General features: G+C 49.7%; 1 protein-coding gene across 28 annotated transcripts in view; it reads left to right on the top strand.

The window, feature by feature from the left end:
* The window catches only part of ptprdb (protein tyrosine phosphatase receptor type Db), a 97,675-nt gene extending 79,107 nt beyond the window's left edge, over positions 1–18,568 (top strand). For 14 of the 28 annotated variants that reach the window (XM_055510238.1, XM_029155148.3, XM_055510176.1 and 11 more), the window contains 19 exons: positions 814–904; positions 1,426–1,650; positions 1,726–1,886; positions 2,681–2,692; positions 2,792–2,904; positions 2,997–3,038; positions 3,554–3,651; positions 5,154–5,277; positions 7,292–7,467; positions 8,469–8,492; positions 9,776–9,895; positions 10,084–10,238; positions 11,488–11,773; positions 13,812–13,990; positions 14,069–14,195; positions 14,662–14,787; positions 14,867–15,021; positions 15,111–15,246; positions 15,332–18,568. In XM_055510238.1, the coding sequence (XP_055366213.1) occupies positions 814–904; positions 1,426–1,650; positions 1,726–1,886; positions 2,681–2,692; positions 2,792–2,904; positions 2,997–3,038; positions 3,554–3,651; positions 5,154–5,277; positions 7,292–7,467; positions 8,469–8,492; positions 9,776–9,895; positions 10,084–10,238; positions 11,488–11,773; positions 13,812–13,990; positions 14,069–14,195; positions 14,662–14,787; positions 14,867–15,021; positions 15,111–15,246; positions 15,332–15,400 (2,419 nt within the window). In that variant the 3' untranslated portion in view covers positions 15,401–18,568. The remainder of the gene's footprint in view (positions 1–813; positions 905–1,425; positions 1,651–1,725; positions 1,887–2,680; positions 2,693–2,791; positions 2,905–2,996; positions 3,039–3,553; positions 3,652–5,153; positions 5,278–7,291; positions 7,468–8,468; positions 8,493–9,775; positions 9,896–10,083; positions 10,239–11,487; positions 11,774–13,811; positions 13,991–14,068; positions 14,196–14,661; positions 14,788–14,866; positions 15,022–15,110; positions 15,247–15,331) is intronic. The other 14 variants (XM_055510490.1, XM_055510524.1, XM_055510303.1 and 11 more) reach the window with 3 other exon arrangements.
* The last annotated feature ends 1,386 nt before the right edge of the window (positions 18,569–19,954 follow it).

The following is a 19,954-nucleotide window of genomic DNA, read 5'->3' as shown; positions in this document are numbered from 1 at the left end:
GCTGCTTTTCATTTATTGGTCTACCAGGAAGGGAGTTGGCAGCTGAGCCAGTCTGAGAACCCCCACAACAGGCTAAACGGGAGCTCAACGCTGAAAATCTCATCTTCTTTTTATAACCATGAACAAATATACAGCAGGTGGCAAGCGGAAGCAGTTCTCCCTATTCATCCCAAAAGCCTCAGGCCTGAAGCGCTGAAAGACGGTTTACTCACTTTATTAAAAGCTGCTTCCTGTAGTTTATCTGTGAGGTCTCAGAAGTGTTCTGGAGACCTAAATGTTATTTTGCTCCTTTCGACTCTAGCACATTGTCACTTTCTCACATTTAGCAGAAAACAAGCTAGTTTCTTCCTCTAAAGTGCTGGAGTGAGTCATCTGCCGAGGACACGTGATGGATTTTAGTTTCTGTGCCCGCGTGGCTTTAATGGCCGCTTAAAGTCTGACTGGCTGAAAACTCCCTACTCGACTTTTCGGTTGCTGTGCGCTCAGCAAACAGCGTCGCTGCTGCCGATGCAGGAGCGCCGCATTAATGCCACAACATGTAGAAAATCAGGCCTAGTCGCTGCCCTGACGAGAAAACGGGAAACCGAACAGCTGACGCGTCAGGTTCCCGTGGTTCCCTGCACTCAGACGCGTGGAAGCAGCCAGCGCTGTGATTAGTGGACCGGCTCCGTCTCCGCGTCCATAGCCGCAACATTAGCTGAACTAAATGTCAAAGTATTCCTTCGAAGGTCTGTTGTTTTTTTATCTCCTGTGACTGAAATGTTGAGGAAGTGTCCGTCTGTGAGTCTAAAGCCAGCGTGTTCTTTGTTTCAGAGGTTATTATGTGGTGGTGGTTCCGCTGAAGAAGATGAAGGGGAAGTTTCTGAATCCCTGGGAGGAGCCCGACCAGATGAACCTGGATGAGGTGAGGCCCCCGACACTGCGATACTGTATCAAGACTATAATGTCAGATGCAAAGAAGAAAAGATAGGATGGTTGTTTTTTCTCTTCTGTTTTATTTATTCCATATTGAGGCCAAGTTGACAACCTGTCAATCAAATGCCTGTTTAGCCTCAGCTACATTTTCACATGCGGGACCTTTTTCCACTCATTTTTTGAGAGGAGTTTCAATACACTTCTTATAGGAATCACTGTCTAACTGGGCAAATGTGACGGTAATTCAGCAGATGGAGACGTTTGTGCATCAGTGATAATGCTTTGTATGATCCATTATTAGTTATTCACTCATGAGCGTTTGAATGTAGCAAAATGTCTTTCATTTCCAGGCTTTTCCTTTCACATAAAACCCTCCAGATACCGAGCGAGCGATCATTTCTAGGGGACTATAAACGAGGACGCCGTTGCCTTAAATGAACTGGAAATAGACGAAAAACAAAACCGCTGCAAATCGTCCGTTTTCTAACACGTTTTTTTTTATCCGCTCAGCTGTTGAAGGAAATCAACAGGACCAGCATCAGTCACGCCCTGCGCATCCGCAGACAGGCTGCTCAGTCGGACCCCAGGGCCTACGTCTCGGCCCACTTCAAGAGCCTGCCCCTGGAGTTCACGCTGGGCGACGGGCGCAACTACGGTGACTTCCGCAACCGGCCGCTGCTGAACGGACAGGAGTACGTGTTCTTCGTGCTGGCGCTGCTGGACCTTTCTGAGAATGTGAGTAGAAGCCGAGAGCGCGCGGAGGTCGGTGCCTACGTGAGACTGCGTCACCCTCGCGGTGTCTCCCTGCAGACGATGTACGCGACCAGTCCCTACTCTGACCCCGTGACCTCGTCGGACGTGGATCCGCAGCCGATGGTCGACGAGGAGGAGGGGCTGCTGTGGGTGGTGGGGCCCGTTCTGGCCGTCATCTTCATCATCTGCATCGTCATCGCCATCCTCCTTTTCAAGAGGTACGAGCAGCACGAGAGCGTCAGGGGGAGGGTGATTGTGAAACGCTGGATTAGTGAGAGAAGGTCAAAGGAATATTAAAAGCACCAGATTGAACAATGGCTGGGAATAATACATTTTTAATACTCGTTGCTCATCTGTGTATTCATCTCAAAGTGTTTTGGGGCCTGTATTGTTTTACTGGGTAGGTTTAAACCAGTCCATGATGCATTTGCACCAGTTACGGATCTTACAAAACTCAACATGATGTCTGCACTGTAATGGATCATACAGTCAACATCACTGTCCAGTTTGAATCAGTGTAGCTCAGTCCTCTGTGTTTAATCAGGTTTTAAATCTACATACAGAGAGGAGTGCTAACTAACAAAGCAGGCAGGGATAAGAAAACACTGTCGCTTATTAGCTTTATTCCCGATAATCATCAGGCTACATAGCTGGAGCTAATGCCTATCAATAATTAGAGCAGCCAATGTGGCACAGCCACATTATTAACCCTGATGGTACGAGTCTCACGTCCGTGAGGCCTGTGGTCGTGTAGATGCTCTGAAACCTCCCACGCTCTGCATCCGTGTTATTCGGTTGCCACGGTGTCACGGAGGGAGGAAGGCGTGAGTGTGTGTGTAGCTTTGTGTGAAATGGGATCAAATTAACATTCACTGTTTAATAGGAGTAATGAGAAAGGATGTTTTAGAATGTTGAGGTTCTGATTGTTTTAGTCCATGGAGTCTTTTGCAATAGACACTAATGACATCCTTCTCTGTCCTTCGGTCTGCTCCTTCTGCCTGTTTGAATCCAGCAAACCTGACAGGTAAATACAGCTTCAGAAGCAGCTTGACTCTAAAAACGAAGGTAATGACGTATCCAGAGACAGAGCAGTTCACTGCATTCTGCCGTTCTGTCGCTGCAGGAAGCGCGCTGAGGCCGAGGGCAGGAAGGGCAGCTTCCCCTGCAGCAAAGCCATGTCGTCCCACCACCCCACCGACCCGGTGGAGCTGCGCCGCATCAACTTCCAGACGCCAGGTAGGCCGGACGCGCGCGTGCGCCCGCTCCCCGCGATCGATGGCGATGCCGGATGACCCGCGCTCACCCCCGCTGTCGTTTCCCTTTTTCAGCCTACCGCGTATCAGTGTACCGCGGTTACCGGCGCTTGTCAAGTCAGTTGGTCTCGGTCAAAGGAGATCTGCTTTTTATTTCTCCACACCCTCATTACTTGCCCCTTTGCCACATTCTTTGTTTGTCTCCTCTTCTCATTTTCACGCTAACCTCCCGTCCCACACAGGACGGAACCGCTTGAACTGACAGCATCTCATGAAAAAAACCTCCCCTTAAAGAAAACAAATTTCCCCATGCTAAATTTTTAACCGCCTGTGTCACAGTCTGTTTTTGTCTTCACCAGCCGTGCGCACATACTGTACTCGGAGGACGCGTTATTGTGCCTCAGTAACTTTCAGAACACGCACATTGTTCTCTCCTGCTGCCTGGAGAGAAAATGGTCACTTAACAAAAAAAAAGGAAGGAATAAAAAAGCTCTTCCATTTGCTTCCGCCGCTCACCATGGACACAACACTAAACACCTCCTCTGAGATTCCTAACTCCTAACATTTTCCTGCGGAAAGAGTTGAGCTGTAAGTGTATCGAAGTGGCCTCTTTCTGTTTCTGTGCTCTGCAGGCATGGCAAGTCACCCGCCCGTCCCCATCTCGGAGCTGGCGGATCACATCGAGCGCCTAAAGGCCAACGACAATCTCAAGTTCTCTCAAGAGTACGAGGTGGGAATGCCGATCGTCCGTCCCTGGAAGTCTGTAACTCTGGAAATGTATCTGCTTTTGATGCGCGCAAATATTTAGCGACGACTCTGCGTTTTTTTCGGGGGGGGGGTTGAGCAGATCCACATTTCAGCGCCTCTGCCGTCGCTGCGCTTCGATTCATCCGACTGTCGTCGCAACGGCACGAGATAACGAGAAACGCGCCGTTATCTGTGCATGTGAAAGGGAAAAATTGAAATCGCAGGGCTGGTGGAGAGTTCGCCCGCGGCCAGATGCTTATCGGGAGCCCCTTCCCTGCGCTCTGCTGGAGGATGAGGGGGAGGAATAAAGACTCGCCAGCAGACAATTTTCTTGTAGCACAGTTAATACGGAACACAAAAAAAACAGCAACTTGCAGATACTGTAACAACGCTGGCTTTACGCTCCACAGAGAGCTATTAATGGAGAGAATCTGATTTTTTTTTCCTGAAGAAATATCTGTTTAGATCGTTTAAACCTCTGGGTGAAGTCGTAGACAGAAGCCTCTAATTGGCTACCACAGGAGAGAGAGAGAGAGAGAGAGAGAGAGACGGAGGGCGTGCGACAGAGACGCATCTGCCGAGGAAGACAGGGAAGCATTATGCAGAGAGTAGAAAAACAGAGCGGAGGAAAGCGTCGGCAGAGGGGAACGGAGGGCGGAGGAGAAGCCGTGTGTAATTGTGGTGCGAGTTGGAAGCGTTCGCTTGAGCCTCACATTCTCTGTGCATGACTGTGCGCTTTGTTCAGTGCTGAGCCCTTAACGAGATGGATGGAGGTGGGATGGGGGTAGAAATGATTGTGGTGTAATAATCAGACACACATGACGTTGGGCAGAGAGCGGCTTCACGCAGACACACACACACACACACACACACACACACACACACACACACACAGGACCACTCATCCAGTATCACTTCTGTTCATTTTTTCCCCCCGACCAAACCATAATTATGTGTCGTAAAATATTCAGAATTGCTAAATTGCCCTGGCTCGCTCCGCTCCGTCCCTCTCCGCTGACAGCCCCATCATGACCTCATGTCTGCCTCTCCCAAATAAGAGCAATGGCCACGCTGTAATTACCCTCCAGGAACTTAATGTGTTGGTCTAACACAGCCATCCCTTTCCTCCCAGAGGAATTTATTTCGCTTTTATTATCTTTCTGTGCTAGACGTCTTCTCCTGCTTTTGTTTTTTTGGCAGACTTGGAAAGTCCCTATTTCACAGGCATTTCTTGAAGTGGGATATTGTGTTTTCCTGCGTCCATGTCCAATCTCAAAAATGCCTGCTTAATTTTCAATTTGTACTGGAGCAGCGCTGGACTTCAAAGACACGTTAGACTCATTTTTAATGTTTATCTGCGTCATGTTGAACAGTGGGATCACAAATATAACACATGTTTGGACAAACAAAAACAATGCTACTCTGCCTCAGTGACGTGACATGAGATCTGATCCTTGTTCTCTCCCCTTGACCTGTGTCTTCTAGTCCATTGACCCTGGTCAGCAGTTCACGTGGGAGAACTCCAACTTGGAGGTGAACAAGCCAAAGAACCGCTACGCTAACGTCATCGCCTACGATCACTCCAGAGTGATCCTCTCCAGCATCGATGGTAAGTGTGTGTGTGTGTGTGTGTGTGTGTGTGTGTGTGTGTGTGTGTGTGTGTGTGTGTGTGTGTGTGTGTGTGTGTGTGTGTGTGTGTTTCCTGTTTTTAAGCACACGTGCATGTGTTTGAGTGTGTCAGCGCGGGAGCTGCTAACAGTGACGGATAGAATATTAATAGTCCAGCTTCACCACCAGTTACTGTATCATCAAACGGACTAAACGCTGAGGTTGCATTAAATATTCACTATAAAAGCCATCATCCCAAGATTCAGACCAAATGTGGCAGCACATCATACGACCGGCAGCCTCTCACTTGACTGGTTTAATATTTAAAGCTGTGAATCAGCCTCACGCTTTGTTTACAGCTCGTTCACTGATGTTTTTTTTTTTTTTTTTATTGCGCATTCATTTCTTGGTCTTAGAAATTAGAAGTAAAAAATAGTCTCAGTCCTGTTCCGGGCGCATTTCGAAGCGCTCACCCACCTCAGCAGGGAAAGACCCGAGGCAGAGGAACTGGCAGCTCCAGCGTGGAGAGAGGCAGGCAGTGGGAGGCCAAGCCCAAACAGATGAGCCTTATCTGGGCAGAGCATGTGTGAGCAGCCCTTCCGCCCCCGCCTGTCCTGGAGCCCTGGCTGCCTGTCTTTCAGCTTAGCAAACGCATATACTCTTGAGCATGTCCATACACACACACACACACACACACACACACAGAGCACTGCCGAGTGGAAACACATGCCCAGGATGTGCAGCACAGATATGCACTTTTGCTCCCAGTCTTCTCCACACATTCGTGGACACGCGTCCTCTGCCAAGCCGAACGACTGGAAGTGTGTGTGTGTGTGTGTGTGTGTGTGTGTGTGTGTGTGTGTGTGTGTGTGTGTGTGTGTGTGTGTGTGTGTGTGTGTGTGTGTGTGTGTGTGTGTGTGTGTGTGTGTGTGTGTGTGTGTGTGTGTGTGCGCGTGTGCGTTTGCGTTTGTTTTATCTGCGCCGCGCTTCTGCTGCCGTCCCTCGCAATGAAGTCGCAGCACATCAAAGCGTTTAGCCGAGCTGTCTTTTTAACACAGCGGTTGATAAACACATGTTCGCCGCTCCTCGCGCCGTCTGTCCCCGTCCCGTTTAAAAAGCAGTGCAAACACCCTACTTTGTTTCTGTGCATGTGTGTGCGTGCGTGTGAAATGATTTGGGCCAAAAAATAAGCTGCTGCAGGAGCGTTCCTTCCTTTTGGGATTCTACAGTTCTGTGTAATGTAAACTGCAATCAGACGATTCAAAAGAAGTCCTGCGTCCCACTTCGTCAGGAATCGGGTCGCAGTTGAACGTGCGCCATGTGTTTGTCTGTGTTTTGGTGTGTGTGTGTGTGTGTGTGTGTGTGTGTGTGTGTGTGTGTGTGTGTGTGTGTGTGTGTGTGTGTGTGTTTGAGCTGTGACTCAGTGATTTTTGGGATTATGGTATTAGGCCCCAGATGAGCAGGACTGATCCTAAACCAAACACACACAGAGGCTCTCTCACATCGACGACACACATGCACACAATCCCTTCCAGGACAAGCAGTGTCAGCGGAGTCTTACACAGAGACGGCCTTACAGTCATATTTCCATTCAAAGCAACACATCCAGAGCATACTCAGATTAGGCCCATGATCGTCTTAGCATGTATTATAAAACAAGACGGCTGAACAATCCACCACCAAAGGACACTGGGCCCTGTGAAAACATTAATCTTCCATGACCTTACATGATCCACACCCTTTATTACTTTCACATAAAACGGCTTTCATGGCAGCAGACTTTAAATAATCCACATATATTATTTTACAATAAATCAAAATAAGAATCAGGTTCATCTGCAAAAAATACTACATGGACAAAGAACGTTTGAGTGCAGAGACATTTGATCCCACTGCAGTTGATCATGTGGTGCTAGAGACCCGTAAATCATCATTTATGTCCTTTTCCAGTTTGTTCTTCACTTTACAATCGCCTTCTGACCTTCAGCGCTTTTCCCCCTGTCCTTGTTGTGCAGGCGTCCCAGGCAGTGACTACATCAATGCTAACTATATTGACGGCTACCGCCGCCAGAATGCCTACATCGCCACTCAGGGCTCCCTCCCTGAGACGTTCGGGGACTTCTGGAGGATGGTCTGGGAGCAGCACACGGCCAACATCATCATGATGACCAAGCTGGAGGAGAAGTCCCGGGTGAGACAGAACAGATGGGACGCAGGGCCGGAGTATACGGTGTAGTGGGGCGGTAGTTTAGCGTAACCGTGTGCAGGACAAGGTCAGAGGTTAAGGTACAGCAGTCATGTCAGGTTGCAGAGAAGTAAAGTTACTGAGTGGTTTCGGTGTCTAATGTAAAATGCCTCAGTGTGAACGATGCACAAACACAAAAAGAATCAAAACAGTTCAGTAATGAGATGTTGAGCTGCTGTTTTAGCCATAAACAGATTTGCATTGTTCCATTGAACTGAGCAGTCATCAGAGGTAGAACAGGATGGGCCTCCTGGGTTCGCACAGGAAAAACCAAGGTACTAGAGGTCACACTTGGCTAACGTGAAGAGGTGAGCAGGGCCAGAATTAGGCTGTCAGCAGAGAGAAGGTCAAGAAGAGTGGTTCCGAGGACGCGGGGGGGCAGCGGACCCCTGCTGAGGAGAGATGAGGATAGAGAGGAGGAGCAAAGGCCACGCACAGTTACCAAAATAGAGCGAAAGCAGGAATGGAAGCGAGCAGAAATAAGCCGAGGTCGGAGGACGGAGCCTCGCAGTAGGTGCCAGGATCGGGGGGGGGGGGGGGGTGAATGTGTGTGGGTGAATGTGTGTGGGGGGGTGAATGGGGGGGGTCATCGTCTAGCAGAAGGCACAGACGAACAGAGCACGCCGTCTAATACAAGGATTGTACGGCTAATTCTGGAGGGGAGTGGGGGGGGGGGTAGGTAATGAATTAGAAAACCATTTGACTTGCAGGCATTTTTGAATAGAATATTCACTGGAGTAAAAACTCCGGAGTAATGAGAATGTCATGTCGGAACGGGACGAACACGAATGGCTCGAGGTGTGAATCACGATCAAGTGCGATCCAATTACGTCCCCGGGTCCTGTTCGGGAGCTGATCCTTTCCTCTCATCTGTGCCTCGTTTTCTATTAACCTGTGTGTGAAAACGCTTTTTCCAACTGTCACTGTTGTGTCTGTTTGTCCCTCAGATGCCCTCTTATTTCTTCTCTAAGGCAAGACCTCTCTTTCTCTCCTTTGCTAATCCCTTTGAAAATATGACCTCACCTCACATGGTTTCTCCTCACCTTTTTTTTTTTCCTTTCTTTCCTCTCTTCAGTACATTCTTTTCAGCTGTTCTCCCCCGTTTCTGTTACGGCGCAGCGGCCAAAGCCTTGAGTGACAAAGCTGAATTGTTTCCCCGCTCGCCACAAGGGTCTCACATTTAACTAGGACTGAAATTGGGTTCACTGTAACCGCTGCAGTTCACACACAGTTTGCATGGATGCACCCACGGCCCCGTCCCACGTTACATGTAGACGTTACGTTCAGCTCGCGCGCCGAGAGGGAACATGTTCCCCAAATCTGAGAAAGTACTTATTTACGATATCATTCAACATTAACTTTGAGCGTTCGTAGCCGTCCATCACCAGCGTCTTTATGGGCTGTCGTGGGGTAGTGGGCTGCGTGTGGGAGCAGATTTAATCTCGTTTAACACCCCTCAGCATCCAGACTTTACACGATCGCACGCGGTGCCACCGTGGGAATCGCGCCGGCGTCAGACCATGCGTTAGCATCGATGTGAAAGATCGTCCTCGCACCAGGCGTTTCCTGCGATGCTGTTAAGTCGCTGGCAGCGCCCCCCCCCTCCGGTCCCGTCCCCGCAGTGTCTCAAGGTCTGCTGGGAAAACAACAGTTGAAAAGCTGTAATTACAGGCTGAGCGTCCCGGGCCAAAACGCATAATCCCCAGTCTGGAGCAGTGGAATGCAGAGCGCGCTGAGCCGAGCTCCCTGCTGCCTTTGATGTGAGGACTGGAGGGATCAGCGCATAGCGTTTGGTTTGGCCTGATTCTGCCAAGCCCCCCCCCCCTTCCCCTCTCCTCCGGGACGGTTGGTTTCTCCTCTCATCTCTGTGGTCGGGCTGAAGGACTACAAATATGACCGCCTCGTACGGCGAACGCTCGGCGTCTCGGTGCTGAGGGAAGCTGCGACTGTCGAATGATGCTGTGGATCCTTGTAAAACAAAAAAAAGTCTGGGTCACACTTTTATAGTGTTTTTAAGACGCCCTCTCCCCTGTCTCTCTGTCACATGCTTAACAAACCCCCTCTCACATTCTGGCCTGTCTCCAAATGCACATGTTCTCCCAGCACCTCTGTCTGATTTTGGCGACGTCAGCACAGTCTTTCTCCTGTACACGTGCACATCCGCCGTAGCCAGCTGTCGCTCTCTGCCTCTGACTGTGACCCGGACGCTGCTGTGTGCGTGTCTCACACCCTCCCCCCTCTCCGCCTCCTTTAGGTGAAGTGCGATCAGTACTGGCCGACCCGCGGCACAGAGACCTACGGCCTCATCCAGGTCACTCTGCTGGACACGGTGGAGCTGGCGACCTACTCTGTCAGGACCTTTGCCCTTTACAAGGTAAAGGGCTGTTGCCTCATAGCATAGCTTCGAATGTGCGTTTCCTGTTTTGACCCAACAGCCGCTTAAAGCCTTGTTTCTGAGCCTCGGTCCTACAAATGGATGGAGGCGTACTGTGTTAGTTTGGTTATTTCCAGGGGGTTTTTTGACAGCAGGGACTAATTCTAAAAGCACATCTGCTTGTCCAGAGCGGCTCCAATGAGAAGCGCGAGGTTCGTCACTTCCAGTTCACGGCCTGGCCAGACCACGGGGTGCCTGAACACCCCACCCCCTTCCTGGCCTTCCTTCGCAGGGTCAAGGCCTGCAACCCCCCAGATGCAGGACCCATGGTTGTGCATTGCAGGTGTGTACACGTGTGTGTGTGTCAGTGCTTTGTCTATGTCTCCTTGGCTGACTTTATGCAGTTCTTATAATTCACTGAACCAAAATTATTCCGGAATTGGCCAAGAAAGACAAACCAGTGGTCCCTGACCAAAAACGCAGTGTGTGTGTGTGTGTGAGTGAGTTTTACTTGGCAGCATCACTTTCAAAAGACCAGGAGTCTGTGAAAACCAACAAAAGTCCAAAAGCTCTTCAAAATCATTCCTAGGTCCTGCTATTATGCAAAACCCCAAACCATCCTTACTGGCTCCGGCATCCACATTCCTCCCTCAACAACCTCCATCACCTCTAACACTGAGCAACAAACGCTGACTGTGTTTTTCCACAAGTAGCCGTTAGTGTGGACAATGTACCAAACGGTGATAGATTTGGAGTTCAGGAGTTTAGCAGCAGCCTCTCGCTCTTGGAGGAGGACTCTGGAAACTTGTTATTGGAGTCCTGGCAGAGGATAGGAAATAGGAAAGGAGAGGCGAAGACGTCGGGCCGAGCAGAAGCATGGATGGAAGTTAGAGGGCAAATACAGGACACGTGAGTGGAGTAAAGCATGTCTGTGTGTGTGTGTGTGTGTGTGTGTGTGTGTGTGTGTGTGTGTGTGTGTGTGTGTGTGTGTGAGGGTTGGAGGCAGAGGAGCAGTCAGACCAAGTGTCCGACCACACTGTCAGTCAGATTCCATTATCCCAGCAGGACTCAACATATCAGCCTGGCTCGATGTCAAACAGCGGGCCGAATGTGACTCCCCTGAGCAACACACACACACACACACACACACACACACACACACACACACACGCTGGTGTTAATTTGACTATGAAGAGGTGCAGAAACCCGCTCGGTCAGGGTCTTTCACCGTTTAGCGACCAGCGCAGCAGAAATGTGAAGTGTTTGGGTGGGCAACTAAATGTATTATATGTCTGGATTGTGTGTCGATAGGAGAGGATATCTCCTCAGTGCCAGTCAGAAAGCGATGCTGACTCATCGCTGATTCCAATTTTCGCGTCCTTTGTCGGAAATATTGCTGACTGGCGCCTTCACGGTGCTTAGTTGATGGAGGCCGCGTGTTTGCTGTGCAGACGTGCAACACACGCACACACACACACACACACACACTCAGGAGAGCCGTTTGTTAAACACTCCATACTCCAAGTTATGTGGGAAATCGCCGTCACCATCTGCCCCCCCCCCCCCCCCCCCCCCCCCCCTTCCTCCCTCAGCGCCGGAGTGGGTCGCACCGGCTGCTTCATCGTGATCGACGGCATGACGGAGCGGATCAAGCACGAGAAGACCATCGACATGTACGGCCACGTCACGCTGATGCGCTCCCAGCGCAACTACATGGTGCAGACGGAGGACCAGTACATCTTCATCCACGACGCGCTGCTGGAGGCCGTGACCTGCGGGAACACCGAGGTCCCCGCTCGGAACCTCTACTCCTACATCCAGAGGCTCACGCAGATCGAGCCGGGAGAGAACGTCACCGGGATGGAGCTGGAGTTCAAGGTGAGGACTGACCTTGATAATACTGTGACACTGGAGGTCACACCTCTAAAGCTGATATTTGGTGTCTCCCAGACACTTTCAATGGAGTCAGAGTCCTGTCCTCGCCTATTGGCTAATCCTGCTCCCATAGGGCACATATGATGCTACATGTTCACATCAGAGGATTTATAGATTTAAATGAGGCTGGATCCTGAGTCGTCTGAGGAAATGCTCTAATAACAAGGTCAAATAATGATGGAGGTACGTTTGACGGTTGTCTCGACAGCCTCAAAGGCTGAGGTTTAAATTCGGCTCGAGCCGCTGGAAGCGGCAGCGTTCGTTCACACGTCGGGAGGGAACGTCTCGGCGAGAACGGGGGAGATTCTGGCCTCGCCTTTCGCTGAGAGCCTGTTCCCAGGGCTGTTTGAGGTTTCTACGCTTCCAGCCCCTGCTGAGAGTCTCATATAGTGAGGATGGATGCTTGGATTTGACGGGGATTATGGGATTGCACCTTTTGAATCCAAGGTAAGAGAGTTCTACTGAGGGCTTTCGAAAGCATCATAGTTTTATAAGTTTGACTGGCAGAGTAAAAAAAGAGAGAAAGAGAGAGTCTAATAATTTAGGCCGGAAAGCAGCCGTCTGTAATAGAATCTCTGGAGAAAGGTCAGTCAGACATTTTCAAACATTTTTGGGAGCTGATCAGAATTCAAAGTGAGAAGACCAAACACTGGCATCGATACGAGCCGGAGCAGACGCTGCATAAGGGATTCGGAGCGTTACAGCGGCGTGTTATTCCCACTTCCTTCTCGCGGGTTTCATGCTGTTTACTCTGATATTTGCCGGACTAGTTCTCGCCGGTCCGGCCGCGCGGAGGGAGAATGCGCTTTCAGCCAGACAGGTGTGCGTTGAGAGCGGGCGGCTCAGCGTTTGGTGGCCTGGTTCCCGGAGGTCAGAGCAAACACGGAGGCGATCCCCTTCATCCAACGCTCCGTGAGGCCGTGATCCTGTTGATGTAAAACATATTCCAGCTCTGTTCCCGTCGCCACATTCGATCTCGCTCGAACACTGAAACGGCACTTTCCACTTTTTTTTGCTGACAAAAAGAAGAAAAAAAAAAGCCCAGAACCCGAAGAGGATGGAAATTCTCACGGAAAAGCGGCGTCGTACCCCTCCGAATAATAATAAGGTGAAGCGTGCGCGCGAGGAGAGCGTTGGGTAACTCGACGCGCCGGGCTTTTCCCCCTCGTGCACTTTGTGCTCTCACCACATCCAAGTTGAACAGAGAGAGAAAACAATCTAACGTATCAAAGCGGCGGGAACACGCCGCGTTTCCTCGACTTTATTGATAAGACCGGGCCAAGCGCGAAGCAAACGACACGACGAATTAGCATTGTTGACGCTGGAAGCGCTGGTTCAGACTCCCCGAGTGGACCGGCGAGCCTGCGGTCGCTGTGGGATTTTCCGGCCCGGTTCGACTGTAGGGAAGCGAGCTAGCGCTGCTCCGGCAGCCGCCGCCGCCGGTTCCGCGGGCCCCCGTTGGACCGACCCGGTCTGTTTTCCCGCAGACCCTGCTTCGCGCGCTTTGCCCTCGCCTCCGTGTCGTCCGGTGGTCGGGCGTCACAGACAGTGCACGTGTCCGTGCAGACGCGTGTGCGCCGGAGGTTTTGTTTTCCTCCTTCTCTTCTGGCTGCAGCAGGATCAACCCAGGTTCACTAAGTGCGCGGAGACAGTGTGGGGCCTTGTGGTTTCCCGCTCCTCCGTCTCTGGATTTTCTGCTTCCTTCTCGTATTGATGTTATTATATTCCATTATTCCATTACCCACCACTGGCCCCGTCCCCCGACGGGGCCCCAGCGTTGTTTAATTGGCTGAGGACGTCTGACTAAACACCCTCAGGCCTCGCAGCGTCTAGAGATGCGTCGGTCGACCGCTTCGCCAGAGGACAAAACCCAGACTTGTGCTAAATGCATTCAAATGAGGGCCCTCGGAGTTGCCTCTCACCTTCCCGTTTGTCTCTCTCATCCTTTTGTTTTTCGACTATTCCGGATGGTCTGGTCCAGCGTCTGGCCAGCGCCAAGGCCCACACATCGCGCTTCGTGAGCGCCAACCTGCCGTGCAACAAGTTCAAGAACCGGCTGGTGAACATCATGCCCTACGAGACCACCCGCGTGTGTCTGCAGCCGATCAGAGGGGTGGAGGGCTCCGACTACATCAACGCCAGCTTCATCGACGGATACAGGCGAGGGGACGACACTGTGGGGTGTAACAGCCCGTGTTTGCGCACGGAGGCTTCTATAAAGCGTGTCTCTGTGTGTAGGCAGCAGAAGGCCTATATAGCAACCCAGGGCCCGCTGGCTGAGACCACGGAGGACTACTGGAGGATGCTGTGGGAGCACAACTCCACCATAGTTGTCATGCTGACCAAACTGAGAGAAATGGGACGGGTATGTAAGCAAAGACACCAAGCGCCGCCTGGCATCCTGCTGCCATGGTTACAATATGAAGGTTCCTAGGTTGCCTCCTATTGGGTTTTTACAGAGAAATATTTGAGGCTACAATATGTTTTTGTAGACAGTGGACGACTGGTGGAGGAGGAGGAGGGAGCAGAGTAGATTGATTTTAAGTCTGTTGCTAGTGTGAGCTGAAGTTACTGGAGCTCTCCATTATGTGATACAAAGATGAAGCTCTGAAGGGAAATCCATGCGAAGACGCGTAAAAAAAAAATATCATAGACTTCTTCTGCTCACGATCCAGAGGAAAATCCAAGTTGAAAATGCAGCGACAAATAAATCTAAATAAAGCTTTTCGGGGCGCTTTGCCTTGAACTTCACGCGTCGGGGGGGGGGTGGCCTGGAGCTCGTTGCAGCTGCATCCTGAAGGCTCTGAGCTAAAGCCTCTGCTGCTCTGCAGGAGAAGTGCCACCAGTACTGGCCCGCGGAGCGCTCCGCCCGGTACCAGTACTTCGTGGTGGATCCCATGGCCGAGTACAACATGCCCCAGTACATCCTGCGGGAGTTCAAGGTTACCGACGCCAGGGTGAGTCGTCGGTTCGCTCCCATTTTGTCCGTGCCGTTTTTTTTTTTGCTGTACTTTAATCGCACCTCTCTCACCTCAGGACGGCCAGTCGCGAACAGTCCGTCAGTTCCAGTTCACCGACTGGCCGGAGCAAGGAGTGCCAAAGTCAGGGGAGGGGTTCATCGACTTCATCGGCCAAGTGCACAAAACTAAAGAGCAGTTCGGCCAGGACGGGCCCATCACCGTGCACTGCAGGTAGGAAGCCCCGCCCCCACATGCTTCTGACCCGCTCGCAGCTCCGTACTCACCCACCTGTCGTCCCCCCCCCCCCCCCCCCCCCCCAGTGCCGGAGTCGGGAGGACCGGCGTCTTCATCACCCTCAGCATCGTGCTGGAAAGGATGAGGTACGAGGGCGTGGTGGACATCTTCCAGACGGTCAAGATGCTGCGCACCCAGAGACCTGCCACCGTTCAGACCGAGGTCAGCGCCGCGGCCGCTCTGCGCTCGCGCTCCACGTTTGCCCCCGTGCTCCTTTCCCTCACTCACCTGTTCTGCCTCCCTCCAGGACCAGTACCAGTTCTGCTACCGGGCCAGTCTGGAGTACCTGGGAAGCTTCGATCACTATGCAACATAAGCCCGGCGGCCGTGTCTCGCGCCACATCCCACCTAGTGCACGTTTTTTTTTGTTTGGTCCCACGCGTCCTGAATGAATGCACTAGGGCGTGATGTGTCTCTGAAGATTTCGCCAGCGCACGCGGAGAGAAGGGGGACCATCGGCTTGACGCGTACCCAGAAACAGCACCTCTTACTGAGCCATAGCAACCTGCTTGACAAGGGTGTTTTCCTTCCACCCTCAGCCCTAAACACAGTCATCGGTCAGTCTGAATGAGCAACTTCAACCACTGTTCCACTCAGAATACTTGATCAAACATAGATTTTTACTCATTTCCGTGCTTTTTTGCGAGCACCCCGATTGCTTTACATTGTTTGGTTGTGGAACTTTCACCTTGACCACCACCAGTGTAGCATCACTACCGTATGAAACCGGACCTGGCTACAGTATTTAGCTGTCACGGAAAATTAGTTTGGTTTCTTTTTTTTAATACCTTGAGGACTGTCTACAAATCCATCATATGGAAACCTCAAGGACTGAATGAACTGGGACTTTTTGAGCACCAGAGAATTGCCAACGAGAGACTAAAGACACAGAGCACGCAGTATTAATGAGACGACGACCACCTGCCCAGAAAACAGACACTGAGAAGGTTCATCCGTTTTATTTTGGAAACAGACTCTCGTTTCTTGTGAATGAAAAAGAAGATATTTCTACAGTAATAAAAGCCACCAGTTCAACCTTATGTCACCGTTCAAGGTCCTGGGAATTTGAAAGAGGTTTCAAATGCATACCACGAAGTAAAACATTCATTTAGTTTTTTATAAATATATATAGATATGTGATTATCTTGTTTTTTAAAAGCTGGGTATTCCTTATGGCACGTTCTGTTTGCTTTGGTTTTTACAGATCTGCAACTTTGCCCCCCATCGACCAGACAAAGGCAGAGTCGTGCTTGTTTTGTTTCCGTGTAATCCAATGAGCTGTAGCGATTTTTTAAGAAGTGATACAGTACTGTTTTAACGTGTAAAATCAAATCTAGTGTGGAAAGATGTTCACAATTCTATGAAACGCACCGTCATTGAGTGTCACGCTCCCGTATTCTCTCGACCCACTCGCTTTAAAAAAAAAAAACACACACACACACACACACACACACACAATCCCACGTGTTTCGCATGCGCACAGGAATCTCGGCCTGTGTTCTACCGGGTCTGTGATGTCAGAGACGCCAGGGGCGGCCATTACCCCCCGGGGGCCGGGGGGGTGGGGGGGGTTCACCCGGCCCAGCGGCTCCGCGTGCATGCTGGGAGGGAGAAGCTGGGCGGACCCACAGCGACAGAGAGGACGCACAGGGAGAAGAGAACGAAAAGCAACTATTTATGTCCAGATAAGCTTCACAGAGTTTCTCGAGCAGGGAGTAAAGAAGGGAAGTGGAGAGAGGGGGGACGGGGGGGACCGGGGGGGGTCGGGGAAGGAGCCGACTTCTCACTGGAATGCTCACGTATGACTTTTCTCTCTGTCTGATTCAGTGTGCAATAAGTAGATGTATTATATATTTTTGTGTCGAGTCACTAACTGCAGTTATATGCCATGATGATGATGATGATGATGATGATGATGGTGCATCACGTTCCAGACACAAGGATACGCTCGATTATGATTCCCGCCACATTTTAATGTGTCCAAACAGAGGAATGACCTCTGACCTTTTAGGAAGTAGGTATTTTCTCACGTCACATCTCCAGTAGGTGATGTCATCCTTCTGTGCGTCACGGCAACCGGCGAATGATCAAACTCATGTTTCAAACAGCATCTAATAGTTCTTTTGATTTTAGATTTCTAGTGCCTTATATTACACGCCTATTTTGATAACGTTACTTTAAAGGGTTTCTGTGTATTTTATGTGCGGATGCTCGTGCGCGTGGGAAGCGAGTGCGTGCGTGGATATGATTTTCTTACGTCATGGTGTGTTCAAGTGTCCCGTGCGTTCTGTTTTTCGGCTGTGAATCTTTTTTCGTGCAGGCTCATCACATGCAACCCAGCAAGCGAACGGTCTCGCCTGCATCCGTCAAAGGAGGTTTTATCTCACGCAGGGGTCGACTAAGGACGAAAAAACCCTGAATTAAATTAGGAGCAGGAAAATCAACGTGGAGAGGGAACAGTGTCCAGTTTTCCACGTTGTACTTGAAGGGAGCCTTGTGCCAGCTTTGTGAGTGTCCTCTTCTTGACGCGCTGGCGACTTCGGCGCCGGCTGCGAGCGTCCACCTGCGAACCTTTCACCCAGATTCAGTCCAGCGGCTCACCTCTGTCCTTCATTTCGAATGCGTGGAGTCGATTTTCCTTTCATGACAAATGCTGAGAGAAGTTCAGGTGCTACTTCTTCAACGACACAGAACCTACACGCTCTTCTTTCTGTCTCCATCTCCGCTTGGCCATACGAGGGAGCATCGACAGTTTTCCACTATCTTACAATAACCCTGTTGTCGTTTTTGTATGCATGGTACCAATTTCCCCAAACGCCCCTTTGGTCGCACCTGTTATGGGAAGACTTGCACTTTCTCTCCTTGTACTATGCACTAATACTAGTATCCTATTATCTCGGAGGCCCTCCCCCCACAAAAGAAGAGTTTTACTTGAACTCAGCAAAGATGGATCCTGTAATGCTCACATAGTTGTGTATATGTAAATAACACAAAACACAGAGTAATTGAAATGCATAGAAATTACAAATAAATGAATAAATCAGTTAAATGAAGCTTGAGAGGAAATGTATCAGATATGCAGCGTGATATAATAAAAGGATGCACCTGAGATCACACTTTTATGGCACAGGAGTATGTGCAATACACCACATTGTGGATTTGTTGTCCCACAAAGGAGAAGTTTCACAATAAAAGTGTTCTATTTTACCCCCAATGTATCATGTAAATGGATAAAACTGGAGTTTATAAATTGTATAAAAGCAAAAATATGGTGTGTTGCTTGGATCAGTTACCTCCAATCGGTCTGTAAATGTAAACCTTTTATTTTTGTTTTTGTTTTTCTGCTCCGAGTCAACAAGTGCTTTTTATTTTCTTACATTGGTTCTCGGAGTGTGTGAAAAACTGACAAACAGGTCTGTATGGATTTCTGTTCTTTGTCGACACAAGTTTCATTTGTTACAAATAAACTCAAGTGAAATAATTATCACTGCTTCACTTTGTACATCAGCATTGGACACCTTGAATAAGATTAGAGTATTAAAGGTATTCAAAAATGCAGCGTCAAGTTAAATGGAAATCAGTTGGAAAATTCACAAGATTTCATGTTTTACTGTCATCTATAGCAGGATGTAAATGAATTTGTCTGTTCCAGTGTTTGTTACTGTGTCGCGGCAGCAGGCAGAATGCGCTGCGACTCTGGGGAACGCTGACTCTGCGGTTTCCTAAAATGGCCAGTTCACAGATAAACCGCCTTTTTATAGCGCTGCTCTGAGCTCATGCTTCACATTCTTCTGTCCCACTCGTGGTGACCGTCAACATTAGCAACATTGCTATTTTTATGCCAGTTTTATGTGGCTCAGTGCATTTTAGGCAACAATACGGCTGTAGTGTTTTAGGTTCACAGTCTACAGTGAATGTCTAGTTTTTCCATTCCAGCCTGTGAACAGAATTTCTTGCTTTAAGTAGACTTTAAATGTCAAACACTGATTTGAGATCTGTCTTTTAGCATCTCCCCAGCTCTTTTCACTTGGGCTGGAGGACTTTGATATAATGAATCACTGGGTCCGTGCGAAAAGGAGGCCGTGGGCACGCGCACATAAAAGGCCCCCGTCTTGGTTTCGACTCAGTCATTTGTGGCTCGTGTCTTTTTATAAGTGTAGCGGCAGATGAAACGGTTCAGTAGCGGCCAGATACCGAAGAAGGGACCGAGTCCTCAGCTTTAGAGTAAATTGCTCCAGTCAACAGACTCTGCAGGGCGTCTCCACTCTGGGCGTTTAGATATGGAGGAAAATGCATTGGCATTTGTGGCGATTCGGTGGATTTGGCTCCGAACAGGTGGCGGCGGTGTTGTGAGCCCGCTGGAACAACTGACTGAACGCAGCCATTGTCAGTGTTATTAATTACGTCTGTGTTTTTGCCTGAGAAGATGAATGGGAGCGTCTGCTGTAAGGAAGATCTATGGAGGCAATTTAGGTGGTCTTTGCATGCGAGAAACGTGACAGTGACAGATTTCACGTTTGTGTACTGTATATATTCATTTTCCACCTAGTGAGATTTTTCTGCAGCGTGTTAGAACATTATCTCAAAAAAGATAAAAATACTGGAGATCGGTACAAAGTGGCATCAATTGATCAGAAAGACGCTTAATGTAGCGTCTCAAAAAGATTATAGAAAAGTAGAAGTTGAAGGAGAGATTCGAGAAAATACGTCTTGCACAGAGAAGGACCAGAACTGGGACTGCTCTTCCTGCTTTGGCTCCAGTATCAGAGAGTCTGTTTCTATAATAAGCCAAAGCAAGACTCCAAGTATTTCAGAACTTTGAATGTGTTTTTCCAGCGTTTTGGCCATTTTGTTGGATCAGTCTTGTGCC

Source organism: Betta splendens, chromosome 1, assembly GCF_900634795.4.
Source record: "Betta splendens chromosome 1, fBetSpl5.4, whole genome shotgun sequence".
In the NCBI taxonomy this organism is placed as follows: domain Eukaryota; kingdom Metazoa; phylum Chordata; class Actinopteri; order Anabantiformes; family Osphronemidae; genus Betta; species Betta splendens.
This window is presented reverse-complemented; position numbering and strand designations above follow the sequence as displayed.